General features: G+C 39.9%; 1 protein-coding gene across 2 annotated transcripts; it reads left to right on the forward strand.

Moving 5' to 3' along the window:
- Window positions 1-5,446: 5,446 nt before the first annotated feature.
- LOC133147086 (uncharacterized) lies at window positions 5,447-20,736 on the forward strand. Of its 2 annotated transcripts, none has more exons than XR_009711504.1 (2): window positions 5,447-12,493; window positions 12,735-20,736. XR_009711504.1 is itself a non-coding variant. In XM_061271185.1 (2 exons), exon 2 carries the CDS (start codon window positions 6,794-6,796, stop codon window positions 7,904-7,906), a length of 1,113 nt encoding a protein of 370 aa, XP_061127169.1. In that variant the 5' UTR covers window positions 5,447-5,969; window positions 6,211-6,793; the 3' UTR covers window positions 7,907-20,736. The 2 variants fall into 2 exon arrangements, 1 of the variants encoding a protein (XP_061127169.1); XM_061271185.1 differs by having other exon boundaries at window positions 5,447-5,969; window positions 6,211-20,736.
- Window positions 20,737-21,933: the final 1,197 nt, after the last annotated feature.

Here is a 21,933-nt window from a genome sequence, read left to right on the forward strand (position 1 = left end):
AAGGCAAAGCTCTCAATTTACCGGTCGATTTACGCTCCTACCCTCACCTATGGTCACGAGCTATGGGTCGTGACCGAAAGAACGAGATCCCGGATACAAGCGGACGAAATGAGTTTTCTCCGCAAGATGTCCGGGCTCTCCCTTAGAGATAGATTGAGAAATCAATGTTGATTTGTCACAGGCTGGCCATTTCCTGCAAAAATCATAATGCCGGCCCACCGCCCACACAAGCATAGCACAGGCCCACCCGCACAGCCCCGCCCCGCGACAACGCGTGAGCGCAGGCATGCTTATCAGTCTCACCCTCTCAAAAGGCAGGCCAACTTTACTGTTGCCCCCTTCATCATGTTCACATTCGACATCTTTCACTGTCTTCTACACAACGTTTGCTGTCTCTTATTCTCATCCTATCAAGCCACCGTTCTAGTCACTTTCTGCCACACGCTGCTCATCTTAGTTTCTCCAACCAACTTAAACACATCATCGTCCACTTCTCAATTTCCCCATTATTCCTCAACAGCCTCTTGAACCTTCTCCATGACTGATTTCTTCCATAGGACACACATCTCACTCACACACATATGCACAACATTCATGAGGATCCTCTGCGCGCACGCGCTCACACACACCAACAAAAAAGGATGACGCACAACATATAAGAACCCATAGAACGCACGAAGAACACCTTTTTGCTCGTCTTACTTGTCAGATTTATTCTCTATTTTACTTTTAGAAGCTATTTGTAATTATTTTCCATTTATTTTGCAAATTCTAACTTTCGTGTGCACCCAATTTGATCTCAGGCCATTTGACATTGGGCATACAAACATCATTGTCATACTTCTTGTATGGACAGGAGCTCTAATAATCCCCAAAAAATTCTAATAATCCAACAATGACATGTTCTGCTGTCATATAGGGGAGGCTTCACGTCCTTTAAATTTGGATACATGATTTGCATAGGAGCAGAAGCGCCTCTCACCCCGTTGCTTGAGCTGCGGCCTTGCACCAGCGCACTGGGGCCTTATTGTGTTCTGGTCTGACAAAGTCCCAGGGGAAGAAACAGGCTAAGAAAAGCAGAGCTTCTTTTTCGGTCATCGAAGAAGTGCGTAGATTCTTCTTTGTCTGTTTAATTCAATTCAATATTGTATGGTTTTATGTGTTTGTTGTGGGATGACAGTTTGTCTGTAATGGTGTATGAATTCAAGTCGGTGCTTGTGGTGTGGTGTTTGTGTATTGTGAATGGTTATCATGATTCAAGGTTAGGGTATGGGTGATCACAGCAGAGGATAACATTCCTCTCACCTGAAAAATATAAAGATACTACAGATTTGAAAAGGCAAGATTGCTCAGGGCTAATTTTGGACTAAATATGGGTTTAGGATTACTCTGGGGCACCATTGACAACAAAAGACTTCAATGGAGAAGGCCCATTTCAAGATTATGACCAGACGTGACTATACCAGCATTGACAATCAAGACTCTGAGCCAAGACAGTGTATGACAACAACTCTGGACTTACCTGACAGTGTGACAAAATGTACGTGATGGAATTTGTGACGACTTGCTTTATTTTGATGTCTTACCTAATTGTATTGCAGCCTCCAACAGCAACCCAGGGAGCAGATTGTGCTTTATTTGTTAAACCCGTGTTCACTTTGCAGGTTGTCAACTGCAGTCTTGGAGAATTTTGTGTCATGTCTGTGAACATGCATTAACAACTAACCCCTTACTCTTCATAGTGAGTTTGTAAATGTGATCGTTTTCAGGACAGGCTCGGCAGGTTTCAGTTTTCAATTTCATACGTTTGACATGCGCTCGTGTGTGGATTATTTTTTGTTCATCATTATGAATTTTATTTTTTGGTATTATGGATGTTTATTGTGCGGAGAGCTGCATGCACAGCTACAGGAGGGTAATGGCTTTTGTTCATACAGCCATGTGAGATGGTGAATTGGTGATTCCAGGCCAGGATGGCAACTGGACGTACACCAAAGTCCAGCTGGCGATGGGTATGTTACCATGGACATTGTTATTTTTACTTTTAACCATAGTGACACATTTTTTAGAATGTGTCAAAAGGGGGAGAAAAAAAAAGTGAGTGCTAGACGGAGAAGAAACAGCTCGGCAGAAATGAAGTGAATGGGAGACAACATCGTGAAATGGAGCCAAAGCCTGGTAACAAGTGTGGAGAGTTTTAAAATAGCTTATAATAAACTGTAGACCTCTCAAAATAGGATCAAATAGGTGGGAGAGTATTAAATGTAAAAAATTGGAACAATAACATACAGACTAGAAACGAATTAGGAACAGGTGGATAACTTATGAACGTTAAAGTTTGAATAACACATTATTCACGTGATTCATTTGCAGGATAAACAATGGAAGGGATTGATGAATTGAACAAATTTAAGATGACTGCGGGAGTATTATGTCGAAAACAAATAGTCAACAATTTTTTTCCCTGTAAAATGGTGGCGTTTGGGTTTGAAGTACATAGTCGCTTCAAAGGAGGAAATGCATGATTTAAGATACGTGATTGATCAATGATTAAATGTTAGTAAAACAACAGATTGAATAAATTACGATGAATATGCTTTGAAAAGGCTATCCCTTATACCAGGGGTGTCAAATTCTTTCGCGGGCCGCATTGTAGTCATAGCTTCTTTTGGAGGGCCGTTATGACTGTCACCCCAAATAAATGTATGGGGACCTCATATTATATACAGTAAAAGCTACAAAACAAACTGACAAGTAACTCGCTTTCAAATCAGACAAATAAAAACTGGTCTAATATTTAAAAATAAAATATTAAAAGTGAAGACAATTTGCAATTCGAGTAATGACACATGAATATGAAGCACAATTTGTCTTCGCGGGCCACATAAAATGATGTACCTGGCTGCATCTGGCCCCTGGGTCTTGAGTTTGATACCTGTGCCTTTACAAAGGTAAAGTAGGATTAGAATTTGATAGAACTGATATGGACATTCACATATTCCAATAGAGTTTAAACTGCTTGCAATACTATTACAAATTAGTTAACACTTGTGAGTGAGTGAGAAATTGATTGATGGATGGATGGATGGATGGATGGATGGATTGATTGATTGACCGACTGACCGAATGGGCGATCGTTCGATGTCTGTCTGTCTATATGTATGTATGTATGTATGTATTTCGTTATTTGTTTATGTATTTTTCTCTCACATTTTCTTTCTCATCTTTCACTTCTTTTGGGAATCTTCTCGCTTTTTAAGAATCTCCCCTGCCATCTCTCCTTGATAGTTCCATGCTGTCACTGGAATGTCGTCTAGGCCAATTGCCTTTCCACTCTTTATCTTTTACAAATGTCTGAGTATGAATTTTATCTATATTTATTTTTCTCACTCATTGGCGGCCCCACAGAGGGACTTGGGTGTGCCAACAGAGGGACCCTGGTGGTATCAACGGTGTTGGTGACCTCAGAGGGAGTGAAGGAATGGGGTCGAAATACAAAAAGTCCTGCCTAGCTACAAAAACAGATATGCTCAAACCTCATTAAATAAAGTACATAAACAGAAAAGTATATTCACATATTAAATCAATAAAAGAAATAATTTAAGCATATAATTATACCTACACACCAAATCAATAAAGAAGACATAACTAGACAATATTAATAGGTGGTAATGACAAAGGTTTTTATAACTTTATGATCTGATATATATTTATGAGCACTGTGAAATAGCAAATGTTTTTGATATATTGCCTGAATAGCTTAATGACCCTTAAGGAACTGTGTAATGCAGTGGTCCCCAACCCCCGGCCCGCGGACCGGTACCGGTCCGTGGGTCACTTGGTACCGGGCCGCCAAGCCGCACAGAAAAAAAAAAATATCGACGATCAATTAATTCAGGTCAACACACTCGTCCCGGTCACGTGACATGTTTCCCCAGTCGAGCCCGCAAAGCTAATATGTGGCGACAGGCTCACTAACCAGGCAATGAAGCATTCAAAACTGCTTCAACACATGGAGACCAAGCATCCTGCAATAAAAGACAAACCTTAATCACTTTGGGTGTCATTGTCTCCGATTACGTCTAGATGGGACCGGCTCGTTTCTGAGAAACAAACTCAGTGCTCCCACTAATTCAACGTAATGGTGAGTTTTATTTTTGTCATTTGTACTTGTTTTTATGTCAGTTGTATAATTTTATTTCATTGTATTTATATATTTATTATAAATGTATTATTTATTTATTTATATAAATGTATTATTTATTTATATAAATGCCGGTCCGCGAAAATATTTCTGACATGTAACCGGTCCGTGGCGCAAAAAAGGTTGGGGACCACTGGTGTAATGCATGCCTGATGTTTTTTCTCTAAATCATGGACACGGCCAGAGTCGTCTTGACCGTTCAGTACTTGATTATATCTTGTGTTTTGACTAAACGTTATATGTCGCCTAATGCGAGACGCCAGCTTTTCGATTACTACTGAACGCTCTGCACAGAGGGAAATATTTTGCCTAACAAAGAAAAGATACGGTTGGAAGCATTATTAAACTAAGAATATAATGACGTAAGCAAAGACATGGAGTATCAAAAGAACAAACAAACAAAAACATGAACAATGAACATGTGAACAAACTTTGCATAGTCAGGGAACATTAATAAATTGATGATGTCACAGCCAAAAGACGAGATGGAAGACAACAGCCCCCACACACACCGAATCGCCCATAATCAGCACCTAACCCCATGGAACCAGCTCTCACCGGACCAGCACCCACCCCCATTGAATCAAACTCTACTGCGAACTTGCCCCACCCCAAAGACTCATCACCCATCAAACTCGGCCCACACCAGCATGTGCAACTGAATATAAGCTTATTATTTATTATTTGTTATTACTCTTATTTATTGTTTGTGCCTTTTTGTTTATGTTTTTTACTTTTGCGCTATGCTTGCTGGCTCCGTTATTTATTGTGTTATCTGTTTATTTATTATTTATTCATCACTCTTACTATTGATTGTTTGAATTTTTGCCTTCTTGTTTTTATATTGTGTCGCGTATATGTATGTCTATCGTGTTATGTGTCTCGTCACCGTGGGATAGAGAAAAACGTAATTTCGGTCTCTTTGTGTGTTGTGACATGTGGAGAGATTGACAATAAAGCTGACTTTGACTTTGACTTTGACAAAGAACCTTGAACGTTGCTTTTTCTGAATGGAGACTTTCTGCTCTTGAAGGGCCCAGCGGTGTATTGTACTTTTCTGAAAACAGAGCTTTCTTAACAAGAATTGTGATTGAACTCAACCAACCTGTGTAAGTCTAATTTCTGCTTCAGTGTCTTAGCATTTTCCTAAATCTGAAGAAATCAAACAAGCACGCAGTGAGTAAATTGGGTAACAGGTGATTGGCAATGGCTTTTGCCGTGAGGCGCAGATAGCGCGCGCCCTAAATTGTGGACAAAATCCAACAAGTGCAATACTGACCTCAAAGCCAAGTTCAGGGAGGTGAGTGGAAAAACAGCGGAGCTTGGACAATTTTTGAGAAAACTCCCCCCCCACCTTCCCTGAGCTTTCCAGGATGTTCAAGCGGAACATGAGCCTTTTTGGCAGCACCTATCTGTGTGTAAAGCTCTTCTCCACAATGAACTTCAATAAGTCAAAGTTCAGGTCCCGACTTATAGATGAGCGCCTTAAAGCCATACTGAGGGTCTCAGTTGCCTCCTCCCTCAAGCCAAATGTGGCTCAGCTGTGTGAGAGGAAGCGCTGCCAAGTCTTTGACAGCAAGGATTAGGAGGAAGTAAATGAAGCCTATGTTCTGAAGAACTGTTCATGTTCTGCATGTTCTGACTTGTTAAGATTGAGAAGATTGGTTCAGTTGACCTTTTTGTTTTGAATACTTGAAGCCTTTTTTTTTGTGGGATACTTCATGCGGCCCAGCCTCACCCAGACTCTACCTCCAGCGGCCCCTAGGTAAGTTGAGTTTGAGACCCCTGGTCTAGACGAAGGCTTTTTTCAAACTTTAGACTTGAAAAAGGGGGTTGTCTTATAATCGGGGTCATCTTAAATTTGGGCCAATACGATACTTAAGTTAAGTCACTTGCACAAATGCACATGTAAACACGTGTATTTGTAGACACCTGTGAAGACATAATGGACATAATGTACATGCATGCACATGCAAACGGAGCAACAGGTGGCTACTTTCCTGCAGTCCAAGGGGATACAGCTGGACTGCGACAACAACGAAGCTTGCCACCCTCTGCCCAAGAGGAGCCTCGGAGACAAACCTGCTGTCATCATGCGGTTTGTCAACAAAAAACACAAGATTGCACTATTAAAACAAGGAAGTAAGCTGAGAGGAACCAACGTCTACATCAATGAGCACCTAACCAAGCACAACGCTGATATTGCCAAAAAAGCACGCTACCTGAGGAAGCAGAAAAAAATTCAACATACCTGGACTACAAACTGTAAAATATTTATCAAGCTCAATGGAACACCGGAGGAAGCAAAAGTGCTGATGGTAAGGAGTATGGAGGAGCTGGATAGATACCAATGATCATCATGCAGGACTGTAAGGTAAACTCTACTCACAACCATGGCACACATCGAAAGAAATCAAGCATCTACACCTGAAGACAACAGTAACATAACTCAGAGGATTAGTGAACACGACAAACTGGAACTCCAATCATTTCAATACACTGACCACAGTTCACTGGATATGGAACATGATATAGACCCGGATAACAACTTCTTTAACTCAATCAACAATAACTGCAGTTATTATACTGATGAAGAATTTAATAGAATCAATACAGATAGCAGACTGTCTATTATACATATTAACAGTAGGAGTCTGTATGCCAACTTTACAAACATTAAGGATTATCTTCATCAGTTTACAGATCTATGTGGAAAAGACATTAAACGTCAGGGTGATACGGGATATGTCAATGGTAGTTAACAACATATTGGAATGCATAACAATTGAAATACTTAAGGAAAGAAAGAAAAATGTAATCATTCGCTGTATATATCGGACACCAGGTTCTAGCATTGAACTGTTCACAGAATGGATGGAGGAGGTGTTTTCAAAGGTCAGTTGCAAAACAATTTTCATCTCTGGAGACTTCAACATTGATTTACTCAATCCAAACAAGCACAAACTGACCGAACACTTTGTTAACACAATATATAGCATGAACTTGTATCCAAAAATCACTAGACCAACCAGAATAACTTCTCACTGTGCCACTCTTATTGATAATATATTCACAAATTACATTTTAAACAACACCATAAGTGGGTTATTAGTCAGCGACATCAGTGATCATTTGCCAGTTTTTATGGGTTTTGATGACAACTATAAAATTATCCAACTGGCCAGAAAACAGGAATACAGAAGAATTAAAACAGAAGAAACAATAAACGCATTTAAAAATGGTTTAATGTCACAAAATTGGGATATTATATGCAATAAAAATAATATTAACTGTGCATATGAGGAATTCTTAAAAATCTTCAAAAGGTTATATGACAAATACTGCCCTGTAAAAGTAAATAATAGGAAACTAAAGTATGTAAATCATCCCTGGATCACAAAGGGCTTACAAAATGCCTGTAAAGAGAAAAATACAATTTACAGAGAATTTATAAGACAAAGAACTAAAGAGGCAGAAAATAAATATAAACAATATAAGAATAAACTAACTAATATTAAAAGAGCTGCTAGAAAAGAATACTATAGTAAAATATTAAATGATAATAAAAACAACACCAAAGAAATATGGAATATAATGAATACTGTAATAAAAAATGGCTCTAAAAAAATTGATTATCCTAAATATTTTATTATCAGGAATACTGAGAAGAAGTGGCTGAAAACCTCAATACATTCTTTGTAAATACGGGACCTGATCTGGCCAAACAAATCCCAGATTCAGTAACAACTGAGGAGCAATGTAATAGTTTAATAGATAGGAATCTGAGCTCAATGTTCCTCAAAGCAGCGGATGAGAAAGAAATCATAAAGATAGTTTCCCAATGCACAAACAAGACATCCAAAGACTGTGATGACATTGACATGATTGCCGTAAAACGAGTGATTGAGGGGATCTCTAAACCATTAACATACATCTGTAACCTATCCTTTCAGACCGGTATATTTCCAGATAAAACGAAAATAGCAAAAATCATACCTTTGTATAAAACCGGGGACAAACACCACTTCACAAACTACATACCTGTATCATTACTATCACAATTTTCTAAAATACTGGAAAAACTTTTCAATAACCGACTGGACAAATTTATAGATAAATATAAAGTACTCACTGAAAGTCAATATGGATTTAGATCCAACAGAGCAACGTCACTGGCACTAATTGACTCAGTGGAGGAAATTACTAACGCAATAGACCTAAAACAATATACAGTTGGGATATTCATTGATCTAAAAAAGGCATTTGACACAATAAATCATGAAATATTCTTCAATAAATTACATCGGTATGGCATCAGGGGGAAACCATAGAATTGATCAAGAGCTATTTAACAAAAAGGAAGCAGTTTGTGAAGTTGGGTGACACTTGTTCAACGTGTTTGGACATTAGTTGTGGCGTCTCTCAGGGGTCAGTGTTGGGCCCTAAACTTTTTATATTATATATAAATGATATATGCAAGGTATCACATATTTTGAAGATGGTTTTGTTTGCGGATGACACAAATATTTTTTGTTCTGGTAGTGATTTACACACCTTAACAACACTAATAAATAATGAATTAAGCAAATTAAAGGTATGGCTGGACAGCAATAAATTATCCTTAAACCTAAGCAAAACAAGAGTAATACTTTTTGGTAATCACAGAACTAATTTGAAAATAGAGATAAAGATGGATGGGGTTATTATTGAAAGAGTGAATGAGATTAAATTTTTAGGGGTGATAATAGATGATAAGATCAGTTGGAAATCACAAGTTAAACATGTACAATAGGGGTGTAACGATTCATCGATACACATCGAAAAACATTCTGTATTTCAATATGTGGAGTTAAGTTATGGAATACTTTGGTGAAACGCTCAGGGAATGTTCAAACATCTATCAGTTTAAAAAAAGATATAAAGAAGAAATTGTTTTTACAAGGTACAGAAATGAGGTGTATGAGTATCATGGGGTGCTTAGTAATTATTGATTTACGTTTCTTTGTTGGTTTAGTTTGTCTGTTTGTCATTGTTTTGTTCAGGCTGGTTTTATTTTTTTGTTTTTATTTTGTTTATTTCTACCATTCAGGTATTTTTGTGTTGTATTTGAGGTATGTATGTATGTTAAGTGTCTGTGTGTGAAATATACGTATGTATTAATAGTGTGTAGGTACATGTTAAGTGTCTAGCGAGCAGCAGGTGGGAGATAATTTAGTAATTTAGTATTTTGTTGGAATAACTGAGGCAAAATGATTTATGGCTGGGTATTTAGAGATTATTAAATAGGGGGTGGGATTAAATAAATTATACTTCTTCCTACTCCTTTTCAGACATGTGAATGTGACTTATGGTTCTTTTGCGGTTATATCTTTATTGCTACGCTTGTAGTTTGTGTGCATGTATATGTTATATATGTTATGTATAAACATACACATGTATATGTATATTTGTATATGTATATATGTATATGTATGTATGTAGGTATGTCTGTATGTGTATATATGTATATGCATGTATTTTGTCATGTCTTTTTATTGTGTACAGTAAGCTTATTCTTTTTTCACATGTTTGAAATAAATAAACGAAACGAAACGAAACTTGTTTGATAGTGTTGTTTAATATTAATAAGACAAATATCCATGTCGGAATAAAAAACAAGTAAACATTTAAAACTCATTTGTTGTTGGTTTAATGGAATTCAGCTGTTCAGCCCACAAAACACAATGTCTACATTTAGGGTAGATACTTTTGTACATAGTTTAACACAGTTAAGTAAATGTCCCGTGGGACTCTGATGGTCTGGTTACATCAATGGTGGGCCTGAGGTCAGCCATATTCTGCTCTCACAAGGGACAATGAACAAGTGGAATAATCACTCCAGAACGGGTCGCATCTTGCTCACTGGCAGTATTAAAGTCAAGATCCTCAGTTTCCTATATTAAAAAAAAACTGATTAAAAAAGTCCTACCTCGAAGAGATCAAGATCCCTCTGCAGACGTAGAAGAAACATGCTGGGAACAGAACAGGTGGATGCTGTCAGAAAGGTCTAGGAGACCTTCATCTTCAACGCTGTGGGGAACCTCATAGTACTATCTATCTATCTATCTATCTATCTATCTATCTATCTATCTATCTATCTATCTATCTATCTATCTATCTATCTATCTATCTATCTATCTATCTATCTATCTATCTATCTATCTATCTATCTATCTATCTATCTATCTATCTATCTATCTATCTATCTATCTATCTATCTATCTATCTATCTATCTATCTATCTATCTATCCACACGCTCATGCATATGTATAGCACAACGTCCTGAGCACGACGTTAAACTGCTACCAAAGACTGGCTCTCGGCAGGAAGCGCGGAGGAAACCCTCAGAGGTTCAACGGGCCGATTGGCGACACCAGCAAGCTTTGTGGAGCGCTGCGGGCTGGATGCATCACCTCGTAATGTATTCAGGCCATCCAGTGCACCCGGCTCCATCTCCAGCCATCTTGACTCTGTCTTTCCACTGGATACAAGTGGACTCAGGCGAGAGAGTGAGGTTGACACTGCGCAACCCACCCTCACTTAAAGTCATGACTTCACACACACACGCACACACAAACACGCACACACACTCCCCGCAATTGAGGCTATGTCATCGTCAGGCATAGGGACAGACAGGATGTCAGGGTCACTAAGGCAGTGTGTGGTGCAGAGTGCTGGACTGACCACACGCTCCTGGTATCAAAGCTGAACATCAAGATTCACCCTCCTAGGAGGCTTCAAGGTTCCAAAGCATTTGAATGTCTCCAGGCTCGCCAACACCTTTGTGAAGCAATCCCTGGATGAAAAGCTCGCCAGTAAACTGCAAGACCTGAAACCTTCAGGGAATGTGGAGTTGGACTGGATTCAAGCAGGGCTGTGTTCTGGCACCCACTCTGTTCAGCATGATGTTCTCAGCCATGCTGACAGACACATACCGTTTTAGGGACATGGGAATAGACCTGCGCTACCGCACCGATGGCAAGCTGTTCAACCTACGGAGACTACAGGCTAAAACAAGAGTGCAGATGACCACAGTCTGCGACTTCCTCTTTGCGGACGACTGCGCACTCAATGCATCCAGCCAGATGGAAATGCAACTGAGCATGGACATCTTTGCCACAGCATGCTCTGACTTTGGCCTCACCAAGTTCGTCTACCTAGGTAGCACCCTGTCCCGTATGGCCAATATAGATGAGGAAATCATGCACAGGGTGGCACATGGAAGTGCAGCCTTGGGCAGACTCCGCAGCTCTGTCTGGGAACGTAGAAGGCTCTGCCTGCAGACCAAACTCAAGGTCTACAGTGCTGTTGTCCTCCCCTCCCTGCTCTATGCCTGTGAGACATGGACCGTCTACAGCCGACATGCAAAGCAGCTCAATGGCTTCCACATGAGATGCCTCAGGAAGCTACTGAACATCAGATGGCAGGACAAGATCCCAGACACTGAGGTCCTCCACAGGGCAGAGATGGAAAGCATCTATGCCACCCTCAAGCGCTCCCAGCTGCGATGGGCTATTCGTGTCTGCCGCATGCTAGACGAACGCCTTCCAAAAAGGCTTCTGTACGGCGAACTACACTTTGGCAAGCACTCTCGTGGCGGCCAGCGGAAGCGGTACAAGGACACCCTAAAGGCCAGTCTCAAAAGCTGCGGTCTAGACCCAGAGACCTGGGAGGCCAATGCCCAACACCGACCAAACTGGCGCACTGCAGTCAAGCACGGCTGCCCTAAATTGTGGACAAAATCCAACAAGTGCAATACTGACCTCAAAGCCAAGTTCAGGGAGGTGAGTGGAAAAACAGCGGAGCTTGGACAATTTTTGAGAAAACTCCCCCCCCACCTTCCCTGAGCTTTCCAGGATGTTCAAGCGGAACATGAGCCTTTTTGGCAGCACCTATCTGTGTGTAAAGCTCTTCTCCACAATGAACTTCAATAAGTCAAAGTTCAGGTCCCGACTTATAGATGAGCGCCTTAAAGCCATACTGAGGGTCTCAGTTGCCTCCTCCCTCAAGCCAAATGTGGCTCAGCTGTGTGAGAGGAAGCGCTGCCAAGTCTTTGACAGCAAGGATTAGGAGGAAGTAAATGAAGCCTATGTTCTGAAGAACTGTTCATGTTCTGCATGTTCTGACTTGTTAAGATTGAGAAGATTGGTTCAGTTGACCTTTTTGTTTTGAATACTTGAAGCCTTTTTTTTTGTGGGATACTTCATGCGGCCCAGCCTCACCCAGACTCTACCTCCAGCGGCCCCTAGGTAAGTTGAGTTTGAGACCCCTGGTCTAGACGAAGGCTTTTTTCAAACTTTAGACTTGAAAAAGGGGGTTGTCTTATAATCGGGGTCATCTTAAATTTGGGCCAATACGATACTTAAGTTAAGTCACTTGCACAAATGCACATGTAAACACGTGTATTTGTAGACACCTGTGAAGACATAATGGACATAATGTACATGCATGCACATGCAAACGGAGCAACAGGTGGCTACTTTCCTGCAGTCCAAGGGGATACAGCTGGACTGCGACAACAACGAAGCTTGCCACCCTCTGCCCAAGAGGAGCCTCGGAGACAAACCTGCTGTCATCATGCGGTTTGTCAACAAAAAACACAAGATTGCACTATTAAAACAAGGAAGTAAGCTGAGAGGAACCAACGTCTACATCAATGAGCACCTAACCAAGCACAACGCTGATATTGCCAAAAAAGCACGCTACCTGAGGAAGCAGAAAAAAATTCAACATACCTGGACTACAAACTGTAAAATATTTATCAAGCTCAATGGAACACCGGAGGAAGCAAAAGTGCTGATGGTAAGGAGTATGGAGGAGCTGGATAGATACCAATGATCATCATGCAGGACTGTAAGGTAAACTCTACTCACAACCATGGCACACATCGAAAGAAATCAAGCATCTACACCTGAAGACAACAGTAACATAACTCAGAGGATTAGTGAACACGACAAACTGGAACTCCAATCATTTCAATACACTGACCACAGTTCACTGGATATGGAACATGATATAGACCCGGATAACAACTTCTTTAACTCAATCAACAATAACTGCAGTTATTATACTGATGAAGAATTTAATAGAATCAATACAGATAGCAGACTGTCTATTATACATATTAACAGTAGGAGTCTGTATGCCAACTTTACAAACATTAAGGATTATCTTCATCAGTTTACAGATCTATGTGGAAAAGACATTAAACGTCAGGGTGATACGGGATATGTCAATGGTAGTTAACAACATATTGGAATGCATAACAATTGAAATACTTAAGGAAAGAAAGAAAAATGTAATCATTCGCTGTATATATCGGACACCAGGTTCTAGCATTGAACTGTTCACAGAATGGATGGAGGAGGTGTTTTCAAAGGTCAGTTGCAAAACAATTTTCATCTCTGGAGACTTCAACATTGATTTACTCAATCCAAACAAGCACAAACTGACCGAACACTTTGTTAACACAATATATAGCATGAACTTGTATCCAAAAATCACTAGACCAACCAGAATAACTTCTCACTGTGCCACTCTTATTGATAATATATTCACAAATTACATTTTAAACAACACCATAAGTGGGTTATTAGTCAGCGACATCAGTGATCATTTGCCAGTTTTTATGGGTTTTGATGACAACTATAAAATTATCCAACTGGCCAGAAAACAGGAATACAGAAGAATTAAAACAGAAGAAACAATAAACGCATTTAAAAATGGTTTAATGTCACAAAATTGGGATATTATATGCAATAAAAATAATATTAACTGTGCATATGAGGAATTCTTAAAAATCTTCAAAAGGTTATATGACAAATACTGCCCTGTAAAAGTAAATAATAGGAAACTAAAGTATGTAAATCATCCCTGGATCACAAAGGGCTTACAAAATGCCTGTAAAGAGAAAAATACAATTTACAGAGAATTTATAAGACAAAGAACTAAAGAGGCAGAAAATAAATATAAACAATATAAGAATAAACTAACTAATATTAAAAGAGCTGCTAGAAAAGAATACTATAGTAAAATATTAAATGATAATAAAAACAACACCAAAGAAATATGGAATATAATGAATACTGTAATAAAAAATGGCTCTAAAAAAATTGATTATCCTAAATATTTTATTATCAGGAATACTGAGAAGAAGTGGCTGAAAACCTCAATACATTCTTTGTAAATACGGGACCTGATCTGGCCAAACAAATCCCAGATTCAGTAACAACTGAGGAGCAATGTAATAGTTTAATAGATAGGAATCTGAGCTCAATGTTCCTCAAAGCAGCGGATGAGAAAGAAATCATAAAGATAGTTTCCCAATGCACAAACAAGACATCCAAAGACTGTGATGACATTGACATGATTGCCGTAAAACGAGTGATTGAGGGGATCTCTAAACCATTAACATACATCTGTAACCTATCCTTTCAGACCGGTATATTTCCAGATAAAACGAAAATAGCAAAAATCATACCTTTGTATAAAACCGGGGACAAACACCACTTCACAAACTACATACCTGTATCATTACTATCACAATTTTCTAAAATACTGGAAAAACTTTTCAATAACCGACTGGACAAATTTATAGATAAATATAAAGTACTCACTGAAAGTCAATATGGATTTAGATCCAACAGAGCAACGTCACTGGCACTAATTGACTCAGTGGAGGAAATTACTAACGCAATAGACCTAAAACAATATACAGTTGGGATATTCATTGATCTAAAAAAGGCATTTGACACAATAAATCATGAAATATTCTTCAATAAATTACATCGGTATGGCATCAGGGGGAAACCATAGAATTGATCAAGAGCTATTTAACAAAAAGGAAGCAGTTTGTGAAGTTGGGTGACACTTGTTCAACGTGTTTGGACATTAGTTGTGGCGTCTCTCAGGGGTCAGTGTTGGGCCCTAAACTTTTTATATTATATATAAATGATATATGCAAGGTATCACATATTTTGAAGATGGTTTTGTTTGCGGATGACACAAATATTTTTTGTTCTGGTAGTGATTTACACACCTTAACAACACTAATAAATAATGAATTAAGCAAATTAAAGGTATGGCTGGACAGCAATAAATTATCCTTAAACCTAAGCAAAACAAGAGTAATACTTTTTGGTAATCACAGAACTAATTTGAAAATAGAGATAAAGATGGATGGGGTTATTATTGAAAGAGTGAATGAGATTAAATTTTTAGGGGTGATAATAGATGATAAGATCAGTTGGAAATCACAAGTTAAACATGTACAATAGGGGTGTAACGATTCATCGATACACATCGAAAAACATTCTGTATTTCAATATGTGGAGTTAAGTTATGGAATACTTTGGTGAAACGCTCAGGGAATGTTCAAACATCTATCAGTTTAAAAAAAGATATAAAGAAGAAATTGTTTTTACAAGGTACAGAAATGAGGTGTATGAGTATCATGGGGTGCTTAGTAATTATTGATTTACGTTTCTTTGTTGGTTTAGTTTGTCTGTTTGTCATTGTTTTGTTCAGGCTGGTTTTATTTTTTTGTTTTTATTTTGTTTATTTCTACCATTCAGGTATTTTTGTGTTGTATTTGAGGTATGTATGTATGTTAAGTGTCTGTGTGTGAAATATACGTATGTATTAATAGTGTGTAGGTACATGTTAAGTGTCTAGCGAGCAGCAGGTGGGAGATAATTTAGTAATTTAGTATTTTGTTGGAATAACTGAGGCAAAATGATTTATGGCTGGGTATTTAGAGATTATTAAATAGGGGGTGGGATTAAATAAATTATACTTCTTCCTACTCCTTTTCAGACATGTGAATGTGACTTATGGTTCTTTTGCGGTTATATCTTTATTGCTACGCTTGTAGTTTGTGTGCATGTATATGTTATATATGTTATGTATAAACATACACATGTATATGTATATTTGTATATGTATATATGTATATGTATGTATGTAGGTATGTCTGTATGTGTATATATGTATATGCATGTATTTTGTCATGTCTTTTTATTGTGTACAGTAAGCTTATTCTTTTTTCACATGTTTGAAATAAATAAACGAAACGAAACGAAACTTGTTTGATAGTGTTGTTTAATATTAATAAGACAAATATCCATGTCGGAATAAAAAACAAGTAAACATTTAAAACTCATTTGTTGTTGGTTTAATGGAATTCAGCTGTTCAGCCCACAAAACACAATGTCTACATTTAGGGTAGATACTTTTGTACATAGTTTAACACAGTTAAGTAAATGTCCCGTGGGACTCTGATGGTCTGGTTACATCAATGGTGGGCCTGAGGTCAGCCATATTCTGCTCTCACAAGGGACAATGAACAAGTGGAATAATCACTCCAGAACGGGTCGCATCTTGCTCACTGGCAGTATTAAAGTCAAGATCCTCAGTTTCCTATATTAAAAAAAAACTGATTAAAAAAGTCCTACCTCGAAGAGATCAAGATCCCTCTGCAGACGTAGAAGAAACATGCTGGGAACAGAACAGGTGGATGCTGTCAGAAAGGTCTAGGAGACCTTCATCTTCAACGCTGTGGGGAACCTCATAGTACTATCTATCTATCTATCTATCTATCTATCTATCTATCTATCTATCTATCTATCTATCTATCTATCTATCTATCTATCTATCTATCTATCTATCTATCTATCTATCTATCTATCTATCTATCTATCTATCTATCTATCTATCTATCTATCTATCTATCTATCTATCTATCCACACGCTCATGCATATGTATAGCACAACGTCCTGAGCACGACGTTAAACTGCTACCAAAGACTGGCTCTCGGCAGGAAGCGCGGAGGAAACCCTCAGAGGTTCAACGGGCCGATTGGCGACACCAGCAAGCTTTGTGGAGCGCTGCGGGCTGGATGCATCACCTCGTAATGTATTCAGGCCATCCAGTGCACCCGGCTCCATCTCCAGCCATCTTGACTCTGTCTTTCCACTGGATACAAGTGGACTCAGGCGAGAGAGTGAGGTTGACACTGCGCAACCCACCCTCACTTAAAGTCATGACTTCACACACACACGCACACACAAACACGCACACACACTCCCCGCAATTGAGGCTATGTCATCGTCAGGCATAGGGACAGACAGGATGTCAGGGTCACTAAGGCAGTGTGTGGTGCAGAGTGCTGGACTGACCACACGCTCCTGGTATCAAAGCTGAACATCAAGATTCACCCTCCTAGGAGGCTTCAAGGTTCCAAAGCATTTGAATGTCTCCAGGCTCGCCAACACCTTTGTGAAGCAATCCCTGGATGAAAAGCTCGCCAGTAAACTGCAAGACCTGAAACCTTCAGGGAATGTGGAGTTGGACTGGATTCAAGCAGGGCTGTGTTCTGGCACCCACTCTGTTCAGCATGATGTTCTCAGCCATGCTGACAGACACATACCGTTTTAGGGACATGGGAATAGACCTGCGCTACCGCACCGATGGCAAGCTGTTCAACCTACGGAGACTACAGGCTAAAACAAGAGTGCAGATGACCACAGTCTGCGACTTCCTCTTTGCGGACGACTGCGCACTCAATGCATCCAGCCAGATGGAAATGCAACTGAGCATGGACATCTTTGCCACAGCATGCTCTGACTTTGGCCTCACCAAGTTCGTCTACCTAGGTAGCACCCTGTCCCGTATGGCCAATATAGATGAGGAAATCATGCACAGGGTGGCACATGGAAGTGCAGCCTTGGGCAGACTCCGCAGCTCTGTCTGGGAACGTAGAAGGCTCTGCCTGCAGACCAAACTCAAGGTCTACAGTGCTGTTGTCCTCCCCTCCCTGCTCTATGCCTGTGAGACATGGACCGTCTACAGCCGACATGCAAAGCAGCTCAATGGCTTCCACATGAGATGCCTCAGGAAGCTACTGAACATCAGATGGCAGGACAAGATCCCAGACACTGAGGTCCTCCACAGGGCAGAGATGGAAAGCATCTATGCCACCCTCAAGCGCTCCCAGCTGCGATGGGCTATTCGTGTCTGCCGCATGCTAGACGAACGCCTTCCAAAAAGGCTTCTGTACGGCGAACTACACTTTGGCAAGCACTCTCGTGGCGGCCAGCGGAAGCGGTACAAGGACACCCTAAAGGCCAGTCTCAAAAGCTGCGGTCTAGACCCAGAGACCTGGGAGGCCAATGCCCAACACCGACCAAACTGGCGCACTGCAGTCAAGCACGGCGTTGCAGACTTTGAAAAGCGACGCATCCATGAAGCGGAACGGAAACGACAGCTTCGCAAAACAAAAGACAGTTCTTCTCTCCCACCCAACCAGCCCTCAACCCTAACCTGCCCCCACTGCAACCGGTCATTCCATGCAGGGATTGGCCTCATCAGCCATCTCTGCACACATAAGACACTGTGAAGTCACATGGTCATCTTCGAAAGCGAAGAACGAACATGATGATAGACACACACGCACGCACACACACACATGCACGCACTTACGCGCGCGCACGCACACACACACATACACACACACACACACAAGATTAATTATGAAATAAGGAATGATCTAGGTACCAAAGGTTATTTTCTCGTCTTTGGTATGTGTGATAACAAAGAAAGTGAATAAACATTTGGTGAGCATGTCTCCGTGGGAGTACGGTTGGGCGGAACAGTAAACTGAGGTAAACTTGAAAATATTAATAAGAAATCCTCGTCTCAATCTGCCAGGTGACTTTGACCAAAATATGTATCTTGTAAAAGGGCATGCTGGTTTATTTTTCAACCCAAATTATCAATGCAATCCAGGTAAAATGACATCAAAGATGATTAAATAATTAAAAAAAAGTAGCATGAGAGCTTTTATAAAATCATATAGTCTGCATTTCTTTTGCATTATTTGGAATCACAGTTGAGATGGAGTCTGCTGTAGATGAATTTGAGCAAGAATCGGGATACCCAGGAGCCAGCCAATCACAGAGAAATTCAGATTTTTTTTACCTGTAATGGCCTGCATGTTCATTTATGGTTTGTCAAAACTGGCTAGGAAAAAAAAATTAAATTAATGAGGAACGAAATGTGCCTTTTATTTTGTCCTGGAGCAGAAATGTTCATTGCCTATGCCTGTAAATTTACAGAACTGAGCCTAGTAAGAAAAAAAATAAAAATCAAATTACTTTTTAATCGTGAGATCCATGCATAGAGCAGGTGTCACACCAATTGTGGAAATGATGGACGTTATTGCAGTGGGTGTCGATTTATCGTGCAGATATATAATTGCATTCAACCTCTAACGAGAGCAGTAAGATGCTTAGCACATTCCAACCCAACTACGAAAGCCCCACAGACACAGGCACCAAGTTACTATGAGTGGCCAAGCACAGAAAACGCGGGGAGCACAAGAACCCGATCTTGTGCTGCCACTAGAGTGAAAGCCACGCAGGAACCACTGAAGAAAACACCTTCACCACCCTGTAGTTTGTGTCATGTAAAATCTTCATTCGTCATAAATCAGTAGCAAAAACAATGTCAAATACAGCAACGATAAACTGACGACTGAATTTCCCACTGTCTGAAACTTGGTCCAAAGTGTTTCAACTTGCCCAAGAATGTGGGCATGTATTTTTGTATGCTGGAATACCACTGAGAAATGGGTGTGTATGATCTGCCTTCACACCGAAACATCGTTGTTCCTTTCATCTGTGATGTTTCTCATGAGTATACAAAACTTGACCCTCAATATTTTTCTTTAAAAAAGCCAGTATCTTTAACATAAAACCCCTAACCATCAGTTCTGATAGAAGAAGAAAAAGCCTTCTCAGTGGCCTAGTGGTATAGTGTCCGCCCTGAGACTGGAAGGTTGTGGGTTCAAACCCCAGCCGGGTCATACCAAAGACTATGAAAATGGGACCCATTGCCTCCCTGCTTGGCACTCAGCATTAAGGGTTGGAATTGGGGGGTTAGATCACCAAATGATTCCTGAGCGTGGCACCGCTGCTGCTCACTGCTCCCCTTTCCCCCAGGGGATGGATCAAATTCACACGGGGATGGGTTAAATGCAGAAGACACCCAGATGTGTGTGTGACGATCATTGGGACTTTAACTTTTTAACTTTAAAAATAAAGGGATCAAATGCCTCTATTACTTCATCTGCCATGAAGGAATCGAACAAAACACGCACAAACATGCTGCAAAAAGAATGCTCTGACTGGCCCCAAACAGAAAAAGAAAACTCTGATAAGATCTACCAGAACCAGTGCCAGTGCAGTACATGTTAATCTGATATGACCACTTTTCTGATGATGCGTGTTCTAACATGTTACTTGTTCCAGACCGGGAGTCAGAATGAAGTTACTTATCCAAGTCACTGTGTGTTATCAACATTGTCATTTTTAGGAATAAAATGATCAAGTCCTTAAAAAGCGAGAAACATAATTACAAAATGTTGTATTATTTACACTATTCACCTGATTTGGATACATACCACCAGATTAAAGCTGAACATCTTCAATTGAAGTGCATCTTGTTCGTTTCATTTCAAATCCACTGTGATGTTTTGAGCCAATTAAATGGGAATATTGCAGATATCCTAATATGTATGGTCCTATTTGTATGTATGAATACTGTCCACAATGCTAATGCATGCTAAAGGGTTCACGAACTTTCAAGCTGCATTCTGAAAAAAATGGATAAGAATGAACTTGCCTGTGCTGTTTGTTTTCTAGCTATTTTGCAACACAGGAATGTAGCCAGCTCTTAACTCTTATCAGTCTGATAAACTTCTTGGCTGTATTCAGTCTCTGAGTAGGTTGCTTGACCTGCATTTGAACTGCATTTTAGCTAAAATGCTAATTCCTCACCAAAAACCGGAGTGGAGTTTTCTTCCATTTACTCATCTTGAAGCATTCCTGCTCACTCCTCGCTAAACTGCTCAATCCAAGAAAACAACAGGGTCTTTACTTGGTGATGTCAGCCCTGCACTGTCCTCGCAGACTAAAGTCTGGGGCATACGGCAAACTTTTACTACTTTTCAGGTACTTGTTTACAAGTTCTGTAGTTATTGCAACACACATTCGCACTCTGCTTGATAAGCAAAAACAACTTGTTTTATACTGCTGGGAATGTGATGGATGAGAAAAGAAGCAGACTGGACTATGAGAAGGGATAGATACTGCTTTTATATTTTTAAAAAAAATCTCCTACTGATTAGACCACAGCTAAAAAGGAATGCCATTTGTTGTTTTTGTATGAGTTTCTGCCATTCTGGTTTGAAAAAGGACATGCTTTTGTCTGTAAAAAGGCCAATTTCTGTTTTTGTATTAGAAAACAAGGTCCTCAGTCATAAGAAATGCCCTTTAAGTTTAAGCAGCAACCATTTATTTATTTAATAAATGTATTGTAGTAAAATTTGGATTCTATGCGTCTTTGTATCTTGCCTTAGGTGGTAAACTATTTCAATGTTCAACCATAAGCTATTTTTGCTGGGCAGTGAGGCTTTCGTTTCAGTAATGTGTAGGTACTTAGAATATGGAAGGGCCATTTGTTTGTGACCAGGAAGACCCTAGTTCATGCCCTTTTTAGGGCATCGAAAGCAGCAAGTAGACTGAGACGTGAACGACAGCTGTTACTCCAAGCCTTGACATCAACGGGCTGGGCAGATAGGCTTGTCTGTCAGGAAGGGGGGGCTGCTAACATCTTTGCTTTTGGGGCCAC

Source organism: Syngnathus typhle, unplaced genomic scaffold, assembly GCF_033458585.1.
Source record: "Syngnathus typhle isolate RoL2023-S1 ecotype Sweden unplaced genomic scaffold, RoL_Styp_1.0 HiC_scaffold_28, whole genome shotgun sequence".
Lineage (NCBI taxonomy): Eukaryota > Metazoa > Chordata > Actinopteri > Syngnathiformes > Syngnathidae > Syngnathus > Syngnathus typhle.

Coding starts and splice junctions, on each gene's coding strand:
- LOC133147086 (XM_061271185.1), top strand. CDS start 6,794: ATGAAGAATTTAATAGAATCAATACAGATAGCAGACTGTCTATTATAC.